The sequence below is a fragment of the Hemitrygon akajei genome, chromosome 4 (assembly GCF_048418815.1).
Source record: "Hemitrygon akajei chromosome 4, sHemAka1.3, whole genome shotgun sequence".
Lineage (NCBI taxonomy): Eukaryota > Metazoa > Chordata > Chondrichthyes > Myliobatiformes > Dasyatidae > Hemitrygon > Hemitrygon akajei.
Window position 1 is genome coordinate 21,497,313 of NC_133127.1, and position 24,079 is coordinate 21,521,391.

At 43.5% G+C, this 24,079-nt stretch overlaps 1 protein-coding gene across 1 annotated transcript in view; it reads left to right on the forward strand.

The window, feature by feature from the left end:
- The window catches only part of LOC140726158 (histamine H2 receptor-like), a 39,016-nt gene extending 15,828 nt beyond the window's left edge, over positions 1–23,188 (forward strand). Inside the window, exons 3-4 of the mRNA XM_073042144.1 lie at positions 15,115–15,291; positions 18,567–23,188. Coding sequence (XP_072898245.1) covers positions 15,115–15,291; positions 18,567–19,248 — 859 coding nt within the window. The 3' untranslated portion in view covers positions 19,249–23,188. The remainder of the gene's footprint in view (positions 1–15,114; positions 15,292–18,566) is intronic.
- Positions 23,189–24,079: the final 891 nt, after the last annotated feature.

Here is a 24,079-nt window from a genome sequence, read left to right on the forward strand (position 1 = left end):
CAAGAGTAAGGCAATGGGAATTGGCTGAGAGCAGTTGTCAGTTTATGTTGCATAATAGGCTAAATGCCATTTAGTCATGTCATTGTCATATCTATGCCATCACTTGCCCTTAATTCCACACATGCTGATAAACCCCCATCTAAACAAAAGTCTAATGATCTCTGGGAAATTTTCACTTGATTGCCAGAATCACCAATCTAATGAAACAAGTGATTTCTATTACAGCTTTCAAATTGGCCATTTAAGTGGCTTAATTCAAATTTTGATGTGTTCAGATTCTCCTTGGGAATCCCTTAATGATGTTCTAATCTTTAATCCATTCATTATCTTAATTACATTACACCCACAATCATTATCACTCAGGTAGAACATAAGCTAAAGTGGGAAATCGGAAATAAAAATAGAAATTGCTGTAAACACTTAGTGCGTCAGGCAGTATCTGTGGAAGGACAAACGATTCAGGTCAATGACACTTAATTAGAGAAGCTCTGTTCTGACGAAGGGTCTCGGCCCGAAACGTCGACAGTGCTTCTCCCTATAGATGCTGTCTGGCCTGCTGTGTTCCACCAGCATTTTGTGTGTGACACTTAATTAGAACTAGAAAAAGTTGGACATGAAACACAGCTCTTTGGAAGCTCAATGGTTCAGCTCCCTCATCTTCCCATTTGGCATGTTCAGCCCTTGGGGTTTAGCAATGAACTTTACAATGTCTGAATATCCAGTCATTGACATTTCCAGCATTCAGTTTATTTTTGACTCGTAGTGCTTCAGAGTTTCATTCATCTCATTTGAATAACACCTCACAGATGCAACTTTTGTTACTCATCAGCTTCTTTCAGGCAAAACCACCATAAGACCATTTAGAAAATAGTCAACCCTTTCATTTCTTCTATCAAAGTGAATGACCGTACACTTCCCGACACTGTATTCCATCTGCCTTTTCCTTGCCCATTCTCATAATCTGTCACAGTCCTTCTGTAGCCTCTCTACTTCCTCAAAGCTACCTGCCTCTCCACCTATCTTCATATTGTCTGCAACCTTTGCTGCCTCTCTGGAATCATTTTCCAGCAGTCCATGAGCTCTTCTCCAGCTCATCATTTATCTGGATCTGATATTCTTAAGTCCCTTCCCCCTTTCCGCCCCTGCCTCCCCCAAGTACCTCTGCAGATTAAAACCTGTATCTTTTCCAATTTTTCCCCAATTCTGATGAGCGGTCCTTGGCTTGAAACACCGCCTCTGTGTGTCTCTCTTTCTCTCTCTGCAGATGCTGCCTGACCTCCTGAATGTACCCAACATTTCCTGTATAAAGATTTATCGTTTTTCCCTTAAAAATGAGCATTTGTCACTTGCACATTAAAACATACAGTGAAATGCGTTGTTTGCATCAATGACCAACACAGTCCAAGAATGTGGTGTCACCACATTTCTGGTGCCAACGTAGCATGATCAGAACTCACTAACCCTAACCTGTTTGTCTTTTGGGATGTGGAAGGAAACTGAAGCACCCAGAGGAAACCCACATGGTTGTGGGGGGAACGTACAAACTCCTAGCAGACAACCGTGGGAATTGAACCCCGATCACAGTAGTTGGCGCTGTAAAGTGTTAACTAACTACAGTGCTGCTGTGTAGCAGATTTCAGATTTCCAACATGTACAACATTTAATTCTGGTGAAACTACACATCTGGGTTCATCTCCTGCTGGCGAGTGGTTTTATTCAGACTTATCACTAAATCATCATAATCCCTTGAGCAAATTCCGTGAGTTAAGAAGGCTTAAATATTTAAGGCTGTTTGTGATTTTGAGCAAAGTGGGTGATGGGTGAAGCAGATAAGTTGGCGTTGTTCTGTCAGGATAGATCAAAGAAACAGAAACGCCCAACACAGCAAAACATAATTTATTATTTCAGCATATTTTTAGCTACGGTTGATGCACAGAGTGTAACATCAATTATGGGCAGAATGCTGCGAGTCACTTAACCTCTTTCGAATGTGCGAAGGCAAAGCTCTGCTAAAATGTTATTGAGGTCTTCGTAGATAAATAGAGTGCAGTTCAGAAGCTGATGGAGCTCATCAGATAGTAGGTAAAGGCTGTGTAATTCAAGATGCAAGGTTGTACGAGCACCCTCGAATCATCATTGTCTGGGGAAGAACTTGTGATTTTTTAAGCCAATGTAAAAATCCATAGATAGGTCACACATGGAGTACTGTGTGTGGTTCTGGCTGGCACAGGACAGGAAGGATGTGGTTTCACTGAAGGAAAGGGTACAAAGGAGGTTCTTCAGGATGCTGCCGGGATTGGAGGACTTTTGTAATGGGGAAGAGACTGGATAGGTTGGGCTTGTTTTCCCTGGACCAAAGGAGGCTGAGAGATGAGCTGATCAAAGTACATAAGATCATAAAAGCTATAGATAATCAACACCTATCTTTTCCATGATAGAGGTTTCAAAAACAAGATGGCACAGGTCTAAGGTGAGAGGAGGGATTCGTAAGGGAACATTAAAACAAATTCAGAGAGTGGTTGATTCCCTGACTCACAGCTAGGGGGAGAGGATGGAATCAGATACAGTTGCCACATTTAAGAGGTATTTAGATCAACATTTAAATAAGAAAAGCATAGAAGGATTTATCAGAATCAGGTTTAACGTCACGGGCAAATGTCGTGAAATTTGTTGTGTTGCACAGCAGTACACTGCAATTCATAAGAATAAAAACAATGCACATACATATAACTACGTCAGTAATGTAGAAAAAAGGGAAAGTAAATACTGAAGTGTGTTCATGGGTTCATTGTCCACTCAGAAACCTGATGGCAGAAGGGAGGAAGCTGTTCCTGAATCATTCAATGTGTGTCTTCAGGCTCCTGAACCTCCTCTTCGATCATGGGTGATAGTGATCCTTGCTGATGGATGCCACATTTTTGAGACATTGCCATTTGAAGGTGTCCTGGCAGCTGGGGAGGCTAGTGCCCACGATGGACCTGGCTGAATTTACAACTTCCTGCAGCATTTTCTGATCCTGTCCAGTGGCCCCTCCACACCAGACATTGATGCAACCAGTTCAAATGCCCTCTGCCATACATCTGTAGAAATTTGAGTGTGTCTTTGGAAACATACCAATTCTCCCCAAATTCCTAATGAAATATAGCCTCTGGCATGTCTTCTTTGGAACTGCATTAATACGTTGGGCCCAGCATAGACAGGAATATGGAAACACAGAAAACCTACAGCACAATACAGACCCTTCAGCCCACAATGCTGTGTCGAACATGTACTTACTTTAGAAATTACCTAGTGTTACCCATAGCCCTCTATTTTTCCTCAGAGATGTTGACATCCAGAAAGTTGAAAACCCTTTCCACTTCTGATCCCTCAAAGAGGACTGCTGTGTGTTCCCTTGAATTCCCCTTCCTGAAGTCCACAGAAAATTTCTCGGTCTTACTGATGCCGTTGGCACCACAGTCCTAATACAGATGAATAGAATTGGTGTAGATGGGCCGAAGGGCTTGTCCCTGTGCTGTGCAACTCTGTCTCAAAACTAGTTTACAAAACCATAGTGATGTAAAAGAACAGCCCTGAAATTGAATAGTAGAGCACACTTGAAGAGCAGAATAGTCTCCAGCTGCTTCTGTTCTTTCATGCCCCATGGTGTGCTGTCCATATAAGAGCATATTAGACCCTGCCTGTGAGAGGAACTGCCCAGGGTGAATCAGACCAAATCCAAAGCCATTCTTGCTCAGTTCTTCCCCTTCACTCTGCCTTCTCTCATTGTTCCCTTCTACCCCTCATTTTCACCACCTCATTCATTCCTTGGCTTTGCCTCCCTCACTCTACCCCTCCTCAGACTATTTCTCCCTCACTCTCTTCCCTCTTCACTTGGTCTTCCTTCCCCTTACTCTCCTTTTTCCCTTTCCTTTACACCTGTCTCCCCCCCCTCACTTGACTCAGTGCTTCCGTCACAAACTCTCCCTCTCTCCCTCCTACACTCCTCATCCAATACTACTTTGTCTCATTCTCCTTCTACCTCTCCCTTAACCCGTTTCCCTCCTTCTCCATTCTCTCTCTCTATCTCTCCCCCTCCCAATCCCCACCATTCTCCTTACAATGGGCTATCCTCTTTAATCCCACACCAAAAGCTGCAAAATCCACTCATCTTGAGATGTACAGTATATGTTAAATTATTATTAAATCCAGCTCTGCACTTTTGGTGTTGGCACATCTGGAGGTAATGGCACAAGTCCAGGGCATTACAAAATAATGAATCTTAAGGATGGGGAAATCCATAAATTTAGTTGCCACTTAACATGGGAAGTGCATACACTTTGTGGCCACTTTATTAGGTACATTAGATACAGGACTTTGTGATATGGTGCAACTCAAACTACCTGCGTCTCAATATCACCAAGACCAAGGAGATGGTGGTGGACTTTAGGAGATCTAGGCCTCATATGGAGCCAGTGATCATTAATGGAGAATGTGTGGAGCAGGTTAAGACCTACAAGTATCTGGGAGTACAGTTAGACGAGAAGCTAGACTGGACTGCCAACACAGATGCCTTGTGCAGGAAGGCACAGAGTCGACTGTACTTCCTAAGAAGGTTGGCGTCATTCAATGTCTGTAGTGAGATGCTGAAGATGTTCTATAGGTCAGTTGTGGAGAGCGCCCTCTTCTTTGTGGTGGCGTGTTGGGGAGGAAGCATTAAGAAGAGGGACGCCTCACGTCTTAATAAGCTGGTAAGGAAGGCGGGCTCTGTCGTGGGCAAAGTACTGGAGAGTTTAACTTTGGTAGCTGAGCGAAGGGCGCTGAGTAGGCTACGGTCAATTATGGATAACTCTGAACATCCTCTACATAGCACCATCCAGAGACAGAGAAGCAGTTTCAGCGACAGGTTACTATCGATACAATGCTCCTCAGACAGGATGAAGAGGTCAATACTCCCCAATGCCATTAGGCTTTACAATTCTACCGCCAGGACTTAAGAACTTTTTAAAAGCTATTATTAATGCTTTTTGAGATAGTGATTTAGATGCATATCATATTTTTTACTGAGTTAAGTATTGTATGTAATTAGTTTTGCTACAACAAGTGTATGGGACATTGGAAAAAAAAAGTTGAATTTCCCCATGGGGATGAATAAAGTATCTATCTATCTATCTATCTATCTATCTATCTGTACACCTGCTTGTTAATGAAAATATTTAATCAGTCAGTCATGGGAATAACTCATAAAAGCATGCAGATATGCTCAAGAGGTTAAGTTGTTGTTCAGTCTAAACATTGGAATGGGGAAGAAATATGATCGAAGTGACTTTGACTGTGGAGTGATTGTTGGTGCCAGATGGGGTGCCCTGAGTATCTCAGAAACTGCTGATTTCCTGGGAATTTCAAGCACAACTGTCTCCAGGGCTTACAGAGAATGGTGCGAAAAACATAAAGCATCCGGTGAGCAGCAGTTCTGAGGGCAAAAACACTTCGTTAATGAGAGAGGTCAGAGGAGAATTGACCAGACTGGAAGGCGACAGTAACCTGAATAACCACTCATTTCAACAGTGGGATGCTGATGTGCATCTCTGAACATTAAAGTGGATGGGCTACAGCAGCAGAAAACCGTGAACATACACTTAATGGTCACTTTATGAGGTACATAAGGTACCTGATGAAGTAACCACTGAGTGTGGTTCTGCTCCTTAGCACAGACTTCAGCAGCAGGTGTTGTACGCTACTTAATGTGCCTTGTCTCTATTGGAAATTGATGACTGGCCATTATGACTAACTGAATCCTTGAAAAAGCCTTTCAGCTGTTGGAGCTTGTTTAGTGTTTCATCAAATGCTCTGCCACAATGTTAGGATGTTTATGCTGGGAGCAATTCTACAGTGAAAGAAGAAAGGGAATGGAAAAGTCACCTGTATTTTGCAGCTGATTTAGTTCTCCACTGCAGGCAAATGATGAATTCACCTTTATTTTAGTTCATTGCATTGCTTGAATGTTTTTATTTTTACTGGGTGTTGATAATGCTGTTGAACTCACGTTCCTTGCCATGATGATTAACCAGACACGCACGCTTACCTTTGGTGTACCCGTATTTTAGGCCTGTAACCCTCCGCCATTATGAGAGCCAGCCCAGTCCTGCCGTCCATGAACTATTGGGATGAGGACACTGGAATAACGTGATCTTACAGAGAGAGAACTCATGATCATATCTCATGAGTGGATGGAAGGGATTAGATAATTAATCATCATTGTCTTCATTAATTCAGGTCGATATCATGGGCTGAAGGTTCTACTCTTGTTCTGTACTGTTCTAAGTTCTATCATCCCCTGGGCACTAGCATCAATAGATACATAAGGTTATAGACCGGCACTGTAAAGTGAAGATGAAAAGTGCCAGGTTATTATAAAAAGCACCACAATTAATTGCAGTGCAGTTCTGTTTACCTCATTACAGGAAGAATATGGAGGCTTTGGAATGGGTGCGAAGAGGTTTAGCAGGATGCTGTCAGATTAGACATTATGAGCTATAAAGAGATGTTGGTCAAACTTGGGTTGTTTTCTCTGGCCCATCGAATGCTAAGGGGAGACTTGATAGGTTTGTAAAAGCACAAGAGGCATAGACAGGGTAAGGGGTGAGGAGGTGGAGATATGTCTCTTCCAAAGGAGGTGTAAGGCACTCCTTCCCTCTGCTAGCCTGCAGGTCACCCTCAGGAAAAGTGTAGCACCTGCTTAGCCCCCAGTCAGGGTCACGTGAAGCCACGGGAGCAAGTGGTGGATGGTCGTATGAGCAGCCAGTGCAGATCCTGGTTATGCAACCACTGATGCCAGGCGGACAGACTTGGAAGAGTATTGATAACGGCTGGGGTCACCCATCTTATAAAGACACTGCTGAGAAAAAGACAGTGGCAAACCACTTCCGAGAAAATCGCCAAGCACCTTCATGGTGGTGGAATAGCGCAAAACGAACAAAAGCTCAGGGTGGACAGAATCTTTTATTCCCCACGTTGGAATGTCAAGTAAGGTAAGAGGAGGAAAGTTTATCGGAGGTGTGCAGGGCAAGTTTTTACACAGAGACTGAAGATGGTTGGAAAGCTGAGGAAGTGGCCAAAGCAGATACTACAGAAGGGTTTTAGAGGTCTTCTACTGGCATATGAATATTCAGGAAATTAAGGTTTATGGATCCTATACAAGCTGCAGAAATCTATTTTGATTTATTTTTCTCTAGGGCATTGGATGCTGAGGGGAGACCTGATGTAAGTTTATAAAATCATGAGCAGCATAAGTAGACAAAGCTGTCAGAAACTCCTAGGGTAGAATGTCAAATACTTCAGAATATGTAGATAAAGTGAGAAGCCCACTTGCCTCTTCATTGAAATGTTCCCACAACCAATAGACTTACCGTACTTTTGAATACTCTGCTTCTCATGATTTTTATATTTATTGCTTATTTATTATAATTATTTCTTTCTTTTTGTATTTGCACAGTTTCTTGTCTTCTATACTCTGGTTGAAAGCCCAATTTTGTGCGACCTTTCATTGATTCTGCTGTGGTTATTATTCTGTTGACTTCCTGAGTTATTCACACAAGAAAATGAATCGCAGGGTTGTATGCATATAGTGACATGTATGGATAATAAGTTTACTTTGAAGTTTAAACGATATGCAGGGCAAGTTTTCTTCACACAGTAAGTGATAGGTGCCTGGAACGGGCTGCCTGGGGTAGTGGTGGGAGTTGACACAACAGTGGAGTTTAGATAGACGTATGAGTATGGAAGGGCTGGAGGGATATTGATCATGTACAGACAGAAGAGATTTAGTTTATTGCTTCAGATTCAGATTTATTTATCACATGTATATCGAAACATTCAGTGAGATGTGTCGTTTGTGTTAACAACCAATCAACCGAAGGATGTGTTGGGAGCAGCCCTCAAGTTTTGCCAATGCTCCAGTGCCAACATAGCACACTCACAGACACTAGGTGCTCACATGATGTGCATATGGCCTGTCCATGTTCTATGTCCTGCAACAATCCAGCAGATGCTGGAGTTCTAAGATAAAGCAGAATATACAAGAAACACAGCAAATCAGGCAGTAGCTGTGAAGAGAGAAACAGAGTGAACCATAGAGAATTATAGACCACTACAGCACAGAAACAGGCTCTTTGGCCCATTTAGTCTGTGCCAAGCTATTAATCTGGCTAGTCTCATTAATCTGTACTTGGACAATACCCTTCCCATTCATGTATCTATCCAAATTTCTCTTAAGTGTTGAAATCAAATCTACATCCACCACTTCCACGGGCAGCTCGTTCCACACTCTCACCACCCTCTGAGTGAAGATGTTTCCTCTCATATTCCCTTAAATATTTCACCTTACACCCTTAAACTATGACCTCAAGTTCTATTCTCACCCACCCTCATTGGAAAAAGCCTGTTTGTGTTTACCCTATCTATACCCCTCATTATTTTGTATACCTCTATCTCCCCTCATTCTCCTATGCTCCAGGGAGTAAAGTCCTAACTTATTCAACTTTTCTCTAACTCAGGTCCTCAAGTAAGTCCTGGCAGCATTCTTATAAATTTTCTCTACACTCTTTGCAGCAGGACTTAAATCGGAAGAATGGGCAAAAAAGTGGCAGATGGAATACAGTGTTGGGAAATATATGACAATGCACTTTGGTAAAAGGAACTATAGTGCAAACTATTATCTCAATGGGGAGAAAATTCACACATTGGGGTGCAGCGGGACTTGGGAGTTCTCGAGCAAGACTCCAGAAGATTAATTTACAGGTTGAGTCTGTGGTAAAGAAGGCAAGTGCAATGTTGGCATTTATTTCAAGGGGAATCGAGTATCAAAACAAGAAGATAGTGCTGAAGCTTTATAAGACACTAATCAGGCTGCACTTGGACTATTATTGATAGTTTTGGGCCCCATATCTCAGAAAGGATGTGTTGTCATTGGAGAGAGTCCAGAGGAGGTTCACGAGGATGATTCTGGGTATGAAGGGTTAAACATATAAGGAGCCTTTGGCAGCTTTGGGCCTGTACTGACTGGAATTTAGAAGATTGTGTCAGGATCTCATTGAAACTGACCAAATGTTGAAAGGACTAGATATGGTGGATGTGGGGAGGATGTTTTCTCCGGTGGGGGTTTCCAGAACCAGAAGGCGCAACCTCAAAATTGAGGGGCAACCTTTAAGACTAGAGGTGAGGAGGAATTTTTTTAGGCAGAGAGTGGTGAATGCTCGGCCACAGACTGCGGCCATGTCCGTGGGTATATTTAAGGCAGAGGTTGATAGTTTCCTGATTGGTCAGTACATCAGGGGATATGGTGAGAAGGCAGGTGTATGGGGTTGAATAGGACCCAGGATCGGCCATGATGAAATGACAGAGCAGACTTGATAGGCTGAGTGGCCTGATTCTTCTCCTGTGTCTTATGGTCTTATGTTCTTATGGTCTTATCTTATTGTTACGTTTTGGTAAGTTAATGCTTCAGGTCTGTGGTGGGTGGAATTTCTGGGGAAAGGAGCTATCCAAAGGCTGAAGCAGCAGATCAGCGTAGCACAGAATGTTATCTGTTAGAAAAGTCACTTAATATATTGTTGTTGGAAGATCTGTCCTGTTGACTCACTAATGCCTATCAGCAAAAATAGACCCTGCCTTTTCCTGTCTACTGCATTCTGCAACAAATTCACCCAGCAAGCAAACAAATTGTCCAGGCAGCTAGGAATGGTCACATACACCCTGAGTAAATCTGTTAAAACAAAAATACCTATTCTCTTCCACTAACGTCTGAAAGTGGTTGTTTTCGTATGGAGGCCTTATGCTTATTGAAATAGAGCAGGCATGGAAAACAACTGTGTGGGTTGGGGTTTAAAATTATTGATAGATGGTAAGGATGCCAAAGGCCAATCTGCCAGTCTTGTTACTGGCTCATACCTGGGATAAAGGTGTGCGGGGGTTTTAATGGCATTTGTCAATTATTGGGCAGCACGGTGGAGCTATGTCTCTCCTAAAGGAGGTGTAAGGTGCTCCTTCCCTCTGCTAGTCTGCGAGTCATCCTTGGGCAAAGTGTAACACCTGCTTAGCTTCTCCTCACCCTGATCAGGATCACATGAAGCCATGGGAGCAAGTGGAGGATGGTCATATGAGAAGCTGGTTCTTATTACGAGTCCTAGTTATGTGGCCACTGACACCAGGCAGACCATCTCCGAAGAGTATTGACGGGGATCACCCATCTTGTCAAGGTACTGCCCCAAAGAAGGCAATGGAAAGCCACTTTTGTAGAAACATTTGCCAAGAACAGTCATGCTTATGGAAAGACCATGATTGCCAATGTCATGCAACATGGCACATAGCAAACGAACGAGTCAATTATTCCTTTTACATTCAGTCATAGGGGAGGAGTACAAGCTGGCAGGTGACGGGTGAGGCCAGTTGAAGGGGAAGGTGAGTAGAGTAGGGGGAATGAAATAAGAAGCTGGATGGTGATGGGTGTGAGAGGTAAAGGGCTGAAGAAAAATGAATATGATAAGAATGGAGAAGAAGAGGAAAGGGAACCACAGAGAGGCAATAGGCAGGTGAGGAACAGGGAAGGGGTAAAAGGGGAATCGGAATAGTGAATGGAAAAAGAGAACAGGGGGAGGGGAGAGAAATCAGCAGAAGTTAGAGAAATCAATATGTGTCTCATCAGGTTGGTGGCTACCCAGACAGAGTATGAGGTGCAGCTCCTCTAAAGTAACATACTAAATGCAGGAGATCAGGCAGCACCTATTACAATGAATAAAGAGTTGGCGTTTTGGGCTGAGGTCCTTCATCAGGAGTTCGCCCCCATCATGGCAGTAGAGGATATTACCCCCTTCACCTGTCCCCCTCTTATCCTGGCTTTCGCCTCCTTTGCAGACCTGATAAAGGGTCTCGGCCTGAAATGTCAACTGTGTGTTCCCCTCCATGGACTTGCCTGGCTTGATGAGTTCCTCCAGCACTTTTCGTATGTTTTACTAAACTGAAATGTTCATTGTTTAATCACGTATACAAAGCAAAATAAAGGGATCTAAAACAATATGTTGAGAGCGAGAGACAAAAGAGTTAGAATAAAAATAATCTTAAATTTTAAATAATCTCCAGTAAAGGAGAAGAACTCCCAGCTGTAAAATTACATTTTTAGTGCCAGTTTTTTTTTGGCAGTTTACATTGATCCATTCAGTACACCATATCCATGCCAACCAGTGGGAAGCCATCTCCCAGCTCTTGGCCCAAGGTTCTCTATGCCCAGCTGATCCAAGTGCTTGTCTATACACTTCTGAAATGTTGTCAGCCACTCTGCTTCTACCACCCTCTCAGGCACACTGCCATGCCTTCAGAATTTCATCTTACTGCCATTCTTCAGTACACAACTGTAAAGGAGAACAAAGTAATTGTTCCTCCAGATTAGATGCAGCATGAAAAAACACAACAAGCTTAAAGACCACAAGAAACATAAATATAAAAGCAGTTCTATAAAACACAATGTACGTATAACTGTTATATACATAGACTGGTTGTATGTGCAAAAAGTGATGCCAGGTGATGTTTTGTTCGAATATCTGTTGCTTGCTTTAATTGTTTTGCATGATTTGTGTTTTTCCCCTCTTTTTCTGTGCATTGGGTGCTGGTCTTTTTTTAATTGGGTACTTTTTGGTTTGTGGTGCCTGTAAGCAGACAAATCACAAGGTTGTATACATTTTTAAATACTTTGATAATAATTGTATGTAGTGGTGTTGGAGGGGCGGGATGGAGTGGTTTAATGGGTGGTGTTTATCAGCCTGATGGCTTGGGGAAGTAATTGTTTGGTGGTCCTGGAGTGCGACAGATGGTCCATAAATAGAGTGGATGGTATGCTTCATCATATTGGTGGTCTTTTTCCGGCACCTTTCTGTATGTTTGTCCTTGATGGCAGGTAGGCTGGTGCCAGTGATGGATGAATGCAGCTGCAGTAAAGATTTCTGCTATTGATCAGCCTCACTTCTTAGGCAGCTCCTTGGGTTTGAGGATGTTCTGTTTCCACTCCAGTTCCATAAATTATGGGGTGTGTGATGACACTACTGTTCACTAATTCAGAACTTAAGAGAAGACTTCAAGTTCTATCCGATGCAAGCGTCTGTGAGTACCCTCACTTTAGGGAGATTACATTGTATCAACCACGCTCTAAGGATTAGTTTAATTCACTGTTTAGTCTCCACGGCGAGGTTTAGCTGTCAACAATCACTATTATCAGGAAATACTTCCAGTTAACAAAGTAGTCTTAAACACAGTTTATTTTAGTGTTACAGCGTAAATTTAGGCAAATAATTCTTGACATAGACTTAAAACTCTCAGAGGAGTTTAAGCTCATAAAAGATTGGTTGACGGAAGATTTTGATGGGCTGGGGGGTCTAGACATATGCATGTATATCTTGTACGGTTGTATTTTTACTGATATTCTATATGGGCTAGTTGTCTTGTATGTGCATGGACTTGGTGGGGAGGGGGCAGTGTTGGGCCCAGGCACTCCACTGGCGGTGTGGCATGGCATCCTGAGGAGATAGAGGCAAGTGAGGCTCCCCACCCCTATTGTAACCATATTCTACCAGAGTACCACTGAGAGTGTCCTGACCAGTTGTATGACAGTCTGGTATGGGAATTGCAAGCTATCTGACTGCAAGACTATGCAATGAATGGTGAGGACTGCTGAGAGAATCATCAAGGTCTCTCTCCACCCTACCCAGAACGTATAACAGAAGCGCTACTTTTGTAGAACCCTCAGCATTGTCAAGAACTCCTCCCGTCCATCCCACAAACTCTGTGACCTCCTATCCGTCACGCAGAGGGTACCACAGTATAAGAACAAGGATGTTAGACTGAGTAACAGCTTCTTCCCCAGGCTGTGGGACTTCTGAACAACCTGCTTCTACCTAGTACACATTATTTATGATGGGACCAGTAGCAGTAATGCAGTTGCATATTTAACTATATGTTACTGTGTACCTGCACATCTACAGAATATTTTTTATTATCTGTTAACATTATTTTATGTACTGTATGTGATACATGCACTGTGTTTTGCACCTTGGTCCCTGAGAAATGTTTCGTTTACATATACATGTATACATATGCACGGTTAAATGACAACAAACTTGAACTTGAATTTAAGGCTAAGGTTTTATTCCGCAGAGCGTAAGAGACTGGGAGGTGACCTTACAGATGTGCATAAAATCATGTGGGCATAGATAGGGTGAATGTACACTGTCCTTCTTCCTGAGAAAGGAAACCAAAAGCTGGAGGGCATAGGCAGGAGGTGAGAGAGGAAGGACTTTAAAGTGACGAGGGGCAACTGCTTCATGCAAAGGGTGATACACACAGTATGCATAGAGAGTGAGATGCCGGAGGAAGTGGTTATGACCAGTAAACATAGTGCAGAATTAGGTCAATCCACCCATCGAGTCTGCTGCATTATTCCTCTCAACCCCCATTCTCCTGCCTTCTCCCCATAACCACTGATGCCCTTACATCCTCTGCTTTAAAAACAGTTACTGCAGGTACAATGGAAACTTTTAAGTAGCACCTGAATAGGTATATAGATAGGAAAATTTCAGAGTGATATGAGCCAAGTAGAGGCATCTGGGACTAGCTTGGATGGGCTTGGACAGAACGCCATGTTTCCATGTCAGAGGTAAGTTTTTTTTTACACAGAGTGGTGGGTACATGGAACACACTGCCAGGGGGAGATGCATTTGGAGTATTTTAGAAACTCTTAGAAAGATGACAGAAAAATGGAAGGTAACCTCCTTTGGGTCAAGCGCAAAGTTGAGTGTTCCAGCCTTGCGGTATTTTGCAGTTTAAATGTAAAGATCTGAAAGATTTAGGTCTGAGTATGACTTAGTACCATTGTGCAACTGGGTGCTGGACTTCCTAACAAATATACAGAGAGTCAGGATGCACAACTGCAGCTCCCTCCCCAACACGGGTGCCCCAACACTGTACGCACTCCTCATACATGACTACACGGCCAAATGCCCGAGCAATCGCACCGTCAAGTCTGCTAATGACATGACAGTCATCACCAACAATGGTGGGACGGCCTACAGAGAGGAGGTGGAGGAGTTTGACATCTTGGGCCAGACAAATAACCTCTTCCTTAATGTCAGCAAGTCAAAGGAGATTGTTATCGACTTGAAGAGAACTCGGAGCACTCACACCCCTCTTTACGTCGGCAACACAGCAGTGGAAACTGTGAGCACTTTCAAACTCCTGGCGGTGCACATCTCACACAACCTCTCATCGTCCCAGAACCCATCCTACACAATCAGGAAAGGACATCTATATAGAAACATGCCGGAAAAGGACCAGTAACTTCATGAAGGATCCCACACACTCTGCTCATGGACTGTTTATCCCACTCCCTTCAGGGAGAAGGCTACATGCATCCATATCAGGACCACCAAACTCAAAACACGGTTGCTTTCCCCAAGCAGTAAGACCGATCAATACCCCCACCACTACTTTATTATTTCTGATCAGTCAACTTGTGTACAGCCTAGCTTCACTTTATAACATATAATCAATCTAGGTATATAAGCAATCTTATGTATTAATAATTACTGTTTTAAAATCATTTTGTGTCCTGTATCTTTTGTTGTGTCTTTTGTTGTTCTGCATTGGATCCGGAGTGACAATTATTTCATTCTCCTTACACTTGTGTACAGGAAATGACATTAAACAATCTTGAATCGATATCTTGACAATCTAGGTGTGGAGGACTTTTGAGGCTGCAATGAGGCTGCAAAGAGCCTTACCAGGACGCTGCCTGGATTAGAGGGTACGCATTCTAAGGAGCAATGGTGGTGAAGGCGAATACGATAGAGGCATTCAAGAAGCTTTTAGAAAGGCACGTGGATGCGCAGCAATTGGAAGGTTATGGGTACTGTCTTGGGAGAATGAACTGGTTTTGTTAGGCATTTGACTGGATTTATTCATGATTATCTTATTTATAGTAAGGAGTTTCAGCCTTGCTGTAAGTGCAGTTGAAATGTGAAGATGCTGAAAGATTTAGGTCAGAGTATGATTTTTTTTTTCCATTGACTGTCTGGGCTCCTCTTCCTTTTGCAGTATTATCTATGAAGTGACAGGATTGTGGATGTTTGGTCATCAGTTCTGCAAAGTCTGGATCTCCTTCGATGTCATGTTCTGCACAGCCTCCATTGTCACCCTGTGTTTCATTAGCCTGGACCGGTACTGTTCAGTAGTTACGCCTTACAACTACCCAAAGAGGATGTCTCGCAAAAGGTCAGTCAAGTCATTGTACCTGGTTCTCACCCTACCAATGAGAAAAGCCATCTTTGCTAATTCAGATCTTCAATAATAATTGCCCTTAGTAACGGACACTCTTGCTTGGAGACCATTTTAGTTGTAATGTTGTATGTCCAACCCATTTTACTGAATAGTACACTTCACAATATTGATTGTCATTGTTCAACTATCAGAGTTGTCAGGGCATTGAACATTTCTCTGCATGGATGAAGTAAACTGCTAGACTAGATAAATGGAGCCATTTGATGATTAAATATCTTGAAGATTAGCTTTATTTGTCAAGCGTACAGGTGCATCGAAACATGCAGTAAAATGCGTCATTTCAGTCAAAAGAAATTCGTGTCAATTGGCGTGGGGGCAGTCTGCAAATGTCACCCAAATGTCCTACATTTCAATCCCACAACTTACTAACCTAACCTCTCCGTCCTTAGAGTAATGGAGGAAACTGGAGCACCCGGAGGAAACACACGTGGTCACGGGGAGAATGTACAAACTCCTTACAGGCTGTGACAGGAACCAGCCTGAGTACTACACCTGCCCATACGGAGGACCGCTTCATCGAGTTCACCCTCTCCATCTACCACAAGCAGAACTTCCCGGTGGCTAAACAGTTTAATTCCAAATCCCATCCCTGTTCTGACATGTTGGTCCATGGTCTCCTCTTGTGCCAAGATGAGGCCACCCTCACGGTGGAAGAACAATACCTTATATTCCATCTGGGTAACCTCCAACCTGATGGCATGAACATTGATTTCTCCATCCGGTAAAAAAAATCCTCCCTCCTCCTCCCCTTCCTCTTTCCCCACTCTGACCTTTCACTCCTCTCACCTGCCTACCATTTCCCCCGGATCACTTCCTCCTTCCCTTTCTCCTATGGTTCACTCTCCTTTCCTATCAGATTCCTTCCTCTCCAGTCTTTACCTTTCCCACCCACCTGGCTTCACCTACCAGCTAGCCTCCTTCCCCTCCCCTCACCTTTTTATTCTGGCATCTTCCCCCTTCCTTCTCAGTCCTGAAGAAAGGTCACCGCCTGAAACGTCGACTGTCTTTTTTTCATTTCCTTAGATGGTGCCTGACCTGCTGAGTTCCTCCAGCATTTTGTGTGTGTTGCTTTGGATTTCCAGCATCTGCGGGGTTTCTCGAGTTTATGAGTAGCAGGAACTGAACGCTGATTGGTGAAAGCTGGCATTGTAAAGCAATTGCACATTGAGGTGAATGATGAGATGCTCTACTTGGTTAAAATTCTAAGACAAGAAAGAATTGGGTGGTAGATGCCCAGGGCTTTATGGTCGGGGAAAGACGGGTATTGGGAATTCCTAGGATCTAACATAATAAGGGGCATTCTGATGAGTAGAAAGTCATCCGGAGACAAGCATGGGACTGGATACATTCCACTGGAGGCCAGAGGCCTAGGGCATCTTTCCCTAGGTTGGAAAACTATATGTGTGTGTGAACGGGAGAGAGGAAAGGGGCTTATTATTTTTCTGTTTTTGCTGTTGTTTTTACGTGTGTTGTTCTGCTGAACATTGTGGGCGTGCTTTGCTGGTGTCGGAATGTGTGGTGACACCTGCGGACTGGAGCCCACACATCCTCAGGTTGAATTGGTTGTTGAGCAATTTTACAGTACGTTTTGGTTAACACGCGATAAGTAAATGCATCTGAATCTGATCTTCCTGTAAAACGCCAGGCAGAATTTTCAATGGCTGACCTTCCCAATCACCAACTTGCAGGTCAGGGGAGAGTCCAGAGATTCCTTGTAGCTGCAGGATAAGACCGAGAACTCCCATTCTGCTGTTGACTTCTCTTAATGGTCCAACAGATACAATCACCAAATGGCTCCTCTGCTCAACCTGTGCCGAAGTTGCCTGGCGCAGTGACTCTGCACAGGGCAGCCTGGTAGCGTAGTGGTTAGTGTGTTCGTTTTACAGCACCAACAATCAGCTATCAGCATTCAATTCACGCCACCGTACGTAAGGAGTTTGTACATTTCCCCCATAATGCATGGGTCTCCCCCAGGCGCTCCGCTTTCCTCCTACATTTCAAAAGAAGTACGGGTAGGAGTAGGACATGTTTTTGTTGGCACCGGAAGCGTGGCAATACTTACTGGCTGCCTCCAGCACATCTTTGGACTGTGTTGGTCATTGTACCAAATGACTCGTTTCACTGTTTGTTTCGATGATCCTGTGACAAAGCTGATCCTTTATGTGCAAATATAAGGCGTGAATTGGGGATCAAGTTACTGTTGACAGCCATTGAGACTGATGGGCATTAAAAGTAATCTAGTGTGTATCTGGAGGCAGGAGAGGTGGAGAGATGTCAGGAGGTGGTGGCTTGATCTGAACTAACAATGTAAGGAAGTGGATGGATTTTCCTGGGAATTCTCACAGCAGCAATAAAATCTTCCATTTGTCAAACTATCATGGCTGTGTCAATGCTAGTTTCTTAAGGGCAATGTGCCAAAAATCGCAGACCACCTCTGTGACTTTTAGTAAGCCTTGATCTTCTAGAGTTTAAACCCATCCCTTTGGGTTGCAATTGAAATGGGTTTATCATTGTCACATATAGATAGATATAGTGAAAAGATTGTCTTACATACTGTTCATCAGATCGAATCATTACAGTACTACAAGGGCAGCACAGTAGTGTAGTGGTTAGCACAACGCTTTACAGTACAGGCGACATGGGTTCAATTCCCACTGTTGCCTGTAAGGAGTTTGTACGCTCTCCCCGTGAGTGCACAGACTTTCTCCAGGTGCTCTGGTTTTCTCTCACAGGCCAAAGATGTACCGATTGGTGGGTAAATTGGTCATTGTAAGTTGTCCCCTAGGGTGAACTTACAGGATTGCTGGGTGACATGGCTCAATGGGTTGGAAGGGCTATTCAATAACTAAATAAAACTATAACAGAGTCCAAAACACAGCCAGAGAGGAAGTGTAGTGAAGACAGACTATAACTTGTGAGGTCAAGAATCCATCTTATTGTATGGCGGATCTATTCAATACTTATAAGTTGTTCTTGAGCCTGATGATTTCTGCTTTTGGGTGTTTGTATCTTCTGCCCGATGGTGGGGGGGGGGGGAGAAAAGACAACATCTGGGGTGTGTGGGGTATTTGATTCTGCTGGCTGCTTTACTCAGGCAGTGAGAAGTGGAGGGGAGGCTGGTTTCTGTGTGCCTCAGATGATTCCTCCTGCCCATTTGAGTTTTGCCCGTCGTCAGGACGCCAGTGCTTACATCTTTATTGCTTTTGCAGATGTATCATCATGGCCGTGACCATTTGGGTCTACTCTTCGCTGATATCCTTCCTGCCAGTGATGCAAGGATGGAATGAAATACCTGGCGTTAACTTTGATGCTGGCACAGAATGTGTCTTTGTGACTAACTGGACATTTGCCATCGTGGCGTCTGCCTTAGCCTTCTACATCCCCTTCCTGATCATGTGCAGCATGTACTTCTTCATCTACCGGGCCTCTCGCCTAAAGGCCACCAGGATCATGTCGCAGACCCTGGACCTCCACTACCACCCCAACAGCAAACGCCCCAACAACCTGCAGCTGGAGAACAAGGCCACCCGGACAATGAGTATCATCATCTCTGTTTTTGTCCTATGCTGGCTGCCGTACTTTGTCCTGAATGTTTGGCTGGCGGTGCACAGCGCAGAGGAGACCAGTGAAGTCATCGTGCATGTCTTCAAGGTGATAACCTGGCTGGGGTACTGTAACTCCACCATTAACCCCATGCTTTATGCCTTCCTCAATCGCGACTTCCAGCGGGCGCTTAAGAAGCTGCTGATCTGCCAACGTTGGAGCTCACAAGTGGACATTGGCGAGGACATGGTCTCCATCGTGACCTTCTCAAAGACTGCCCAGGATGTGGAGTACAACACCAGGGTGACAGGAATTCCCAATGGAGGCAAGAGCAAGTCAAAGCAGTAGGAAGATTTTGGGAAGAGCAATGAGTCAAATGGCCCATTTTTGTGTTGTGACCTCTGACTGACTCTGCATCACTCTGTGTATCCAATCCTTCTGCACTGGCCCTCTCATCGATTCCTCCTTGTTCCCTGCAATTCCTTCACTGCCCCACTTCCTTGCTCTGCTGAACTTGATCAGATGCTCTTTAACTGCAATACTTCCACAGTGCTTCAGAACCACAGAGCCCTACTCATCCCTCGGCCTTCCCTTCCATCCATGAGCCATGGAACCAATTTTTTTTTTGCTGCTTCTTGCACCAGCCTATCCCCTTCAAATTTGATGTGTCTTGTGGACCTCTCTCTCTTCCTTATTTATTTTTATCTATAATCTAAAAAAAAGCCGAGAAGATGGGGCAAGTAAAAACTTCTGACCCGAGTTAATATCCTTTGAAAATATTGTTAATGCTACTAAACTTGATTCAGGCATCCTCTGTTACATGTTAAACATTCTGTATTCTCACTAGAACAGTGAAATCACAAAGAATCTTATGGCGATCTCTACAAGATACTGAATAGCTTGTCAACTTGTCAAAATAACCTCGTGTCTGTTCCTTGTGGTGTTAAATGTTACCTTCCCACTGGTACATGTGACAAGAGGTACTGGCAAAGGAAGGAGCTGAATAACTAGAGCGATACTGTAAATAGAAGCCACTTCCAAATACACAGAGCCTGCTCTATAACCAAGTGAAAACATTACAGGGTGCTCAGAAGGAAAAAACTCAGGAGATGCTTGGGGGAGGTGAATGAAAGCTCATTCTAAAAGGTGGGTTTTAAGGAGAATCTGCAGAACAGAGATGGGGAGGAATTTCTTTAACCAGAGGGTGGTGAAACTGCGGAATTCATTACCACATACGGCTGAGGAGGCCAAGTCATTGGGTATATTTAAAGCGGAGGTTGATAAACTTCTGATTAGTGAAGGCATCAGAGGTTACACGGAGAAGGCAGGAGGATGGAGTCGAGAGGAATAATACATCAGCCATGATGGAATGGTGAAGCAGACTCAATGGGCCGAAAGGCCTAATTCTGCTTCCTTTTTTATGATCTTATGGGATGACAGAAGGGCAGGGAAGTCCAGAAAGTGGATGAACTCATGTGCTCGATTAAAAACAGAGGAGTAAATTCAGGAATGATCGGGGGTTCAGACCTGAAGGTTGCAGCTACTTGGAGAATTATAATATGGGAATTAGAGATTCAGGGAGAGTGGAACCACAGAACAAGTGGAAAGCAGAATCAGAATCTTATCACTGCCAGACGTGGTTAAGTTGTCTTGTGGCATAAAATATGCTATCAATTACAATAAAATAGATAGAGTATATATAACAATAGTAGTAAGCAAAAGAGAGATAAATTACTCTCTGGAGTAATCGCTCCAGAGTACCCGCTGGAGTTTAGAAGAATGGAGGGAGGTGGGCCGGAAATCTCATTGAAACATGAAATACTGAAAGGCCTAGATTCAGTAGACATGGAAAGGATTTTTCCTATAGTGGGGATCAGGAGGCACAGTCTCAGAATAGAAGGATGTCCTTTAGAACAAAGATGAGGAGTAACTTCTTCAGCAGAGGGTGGTGAGTCTGTGGAATTTATTGCTGTGGAGGCCAAGTCATCTGATATATTTAGAGTGGGGATTAATTAGCAAGCGTGTTGAAAGGTTACAGGGAGAAGGCAAGGTTGAGAGGGATAATAAATCAGCCATGATAGAATGATGGAGCTGCTCCTATGTCTTATGGTCTAAAAGAGTGAAATCTGATGGTGGAGGAATTTGGGAATAGAAGCCTATTGCCAACATTGGCTGGTCTCCCACTTGGTCCACTTCCCCTCCATCGAATAAAGAAAAGATTCATTAGATCTGAAACTTCTCCAGTTGAATCCCCTACTCGTGACAGTTTCCACCAAGGAGGAAAAGGGGGGAAGTCAAATGGAACACCACCGCCTGCAGATTCCCCTCCCAATTACACAGCAACCCAGCTTGGAATCCTGTCGCCATTCCTTCACCATCTCAGGGTCTGAATCGTGGAACTTCCGACCCATTACCATTATGGGACAGAAGGACTGCAATCATCATCCAGGCCATGCTCTCTTCTCACTTCTACTATGTGGCAGGAGGCCTTAGATCCCATGCCACCAGGTTCAAGAACAATTATTACCCTCCAACCATCAGGTTCCTGAACCAGAGTGGATAACTTCATTCACCTCAACACTGAACTCATTCCACAGCCTACGGACTCACAGGGAAGGACTCCTTACAACTCGTTCTCAGTATTACTTTTATTTGCACAGTTTTGTCTTTTGCACATTGGTATTTGTCAGTCCTGCCTGTTTATGTGTGGTTTTCTGTAAAATTTTGTATTTATTTTTATTTCTCTACAGACTCCATCAAGGTCTCTGCAAATTCATGGTCTCAGAATTATCTATCTTCCTACATACCTACCTTTTTATCTAATTAATTAATTAATTAATTTTAATTACATGATTTGTCTTCATCTCAACAGAGGCTGTTTGTCAGTCTTGTTTATGAATACATTTTTTCATGAATTATTTATTTTCCTGTAAATGCCTGCAAGAAAATGAGGTAACATATACGTAATTAATAACATATTTACTTCGACTTTGATTTTAACTTTGAGAAGTCAAGTCAGTTCCCACCACCAATTAGACAAGGGCACAAAATGGTCACGTCGGAAAAATTGAATTGGTGAACAGAATTAACACATCCTGTACCATCTGCCACATGCAAGTAGAGGGTCTCAAGTCTTTCTGAGTACAGGGAAACAGTACAATCCAGGAAAGTGTGCGGGTCAGACTTGAAAGCAGAGTACATGATTAGGGAGGTTAAGAAGGAGTGTGTTATGTTTGCCTTCTGGAGATTGAGTGCAAGAGCCCTGAGTAACTTTGCAGCTGTATAAAACCTCATTATAGAAAGGATGTGGAAGTGTTAGAGAGATTGCACAGGAGATTTATCAGGATACTGCCTGGAATAGAGAACATGTCTTAGAGGCGAAGATTGAACAGGCTGGGGCTTTCCACTTTGGACCAAAGGAGGATGAGATGTGACTTGATAGAGGTGTATAAAATTGTAAACATAGAACAGAGCAGCACAACACAGTACCTTCAGCCCAAAGGTTGTACCAACCTTCAAACCCTTTCCTCCCTCATAGCCTCCATTTATTTCTTTCATCCATATGACTATCTAAAAATGTCTTAATTGGCTGCGTCTACCAAGGGTGATACGATGGAGATATGCCTCTACCAAAGGAAGCATAAGGTGCTCTTTCCCTCCACTAGCCTGCAGGTCACCCTTGGGCAATGTGTAGTGTTTGCTAAGTCCCACTCCCTGACCGGGTCACATGGAGCCATGGGAGCAGCTGGTGGATGGTCATATGAGGAGCTGGTGCAGCTTATGCAACCACTGACACTAGGCAGACAATCTCTGAGGAGTATTGATAATGGCTGGGGTCACCCGTCTTGTAAAGACACTGCCCAGAAGAAGGCAATGGCAAACTACTTCTGTAGAAAACTTTGCCAAGAACAATCATGGTCATGGAGACCGTGAGTGCCTGTGTCATCAATGTCATATGACATGGCACACAATGATGATGACACCACCACACCTGGCAGTGTATTCCCACACACCTGTGAGTACACACCCTCAGATAGTAGAAGGAAGTGAAGGCAGAAACTGCAAGAGCTCTTCCCAGGTCTAGCCAGAGCAGACTGGGCCCTTAGTTATTTTTATTCCTCCTGTCATCAATATATATTTAATTCATCAAACAGTTTGATGCTGCTAATTCTATCTAAGCAATTTCACTCCCATCCACCTACCACATTTCCACTTTACTGCTGTGAAATTAGCACTGAAATTATAGATCTTTAGTTGCTGCTGCATTGTAAGTCCTTTATGTACTGTTTCTGACCTAAATGTGTACTGTCAGATTAAATTTATTTTGCCTTACTAATTGTATTGGCTTTTATGATAACTGCTTCAATACTATGATGCTTACTGAAACCCAAAGACTCGATCACTTGGTGGTGCTCTTGGTGATCTATCATTATGACTGACGGTCGGTCTCAGCCTGAAACATTGACTGTTTGTTCCCCTCCATGGATGCTACCTGATTCGCCGCCTTCCTCTAGCATTTTGTGTCACTCTGGACTCGCAGGTAGGTTCAGGAGGGTGTAGCTCTGCTGTTCACTGTGTGGCATCGGAGGTTCAACACATTCTGGATTCATATAACAAAGACGGCGGCACGATAGCATAGTGGTTAGCACAACGCTTTACAGTACGGGTGTCCCATGTTCAATTCCTGCTGCTGCCTATAAGGAGTTTGTACATTCCCTGCGTGACTGCATGGGTTTCCTCCCGGTGCTCTGGTTTCCTCCCACAGTCCAAAGTCATACTAGTTGGTGGGGTATTGGTCATTGTAGGTTGTTCCATGATTAGGTGAGGACTAAATCAGGTGATTGCTGAGTGGCGTATCTCGTAGAGCTGTGAGGGACTATTCCGCACTGTATCTCAATAAATAAATAAACACAATAAAAACAATACAACTCTGAAACAGGGCAACTCACTCCCACTCTTGGATAACTCTAGTTCTATGCTTAACAATAAATAGATATTTAAAATTATCATCTTGTGCAGCAAGGAGAAGATAAACTGACACTGAGTATGAACTACAGGATCTTCCAGTTAGCATTAATGCTTAATTTCATCCTGGATATAACATGGAGCTAAAAGTTTGCAGATAATGTCCCAGATGATATTCAGCATATACACTCAGTGGCCACTTTATCCTGTATCT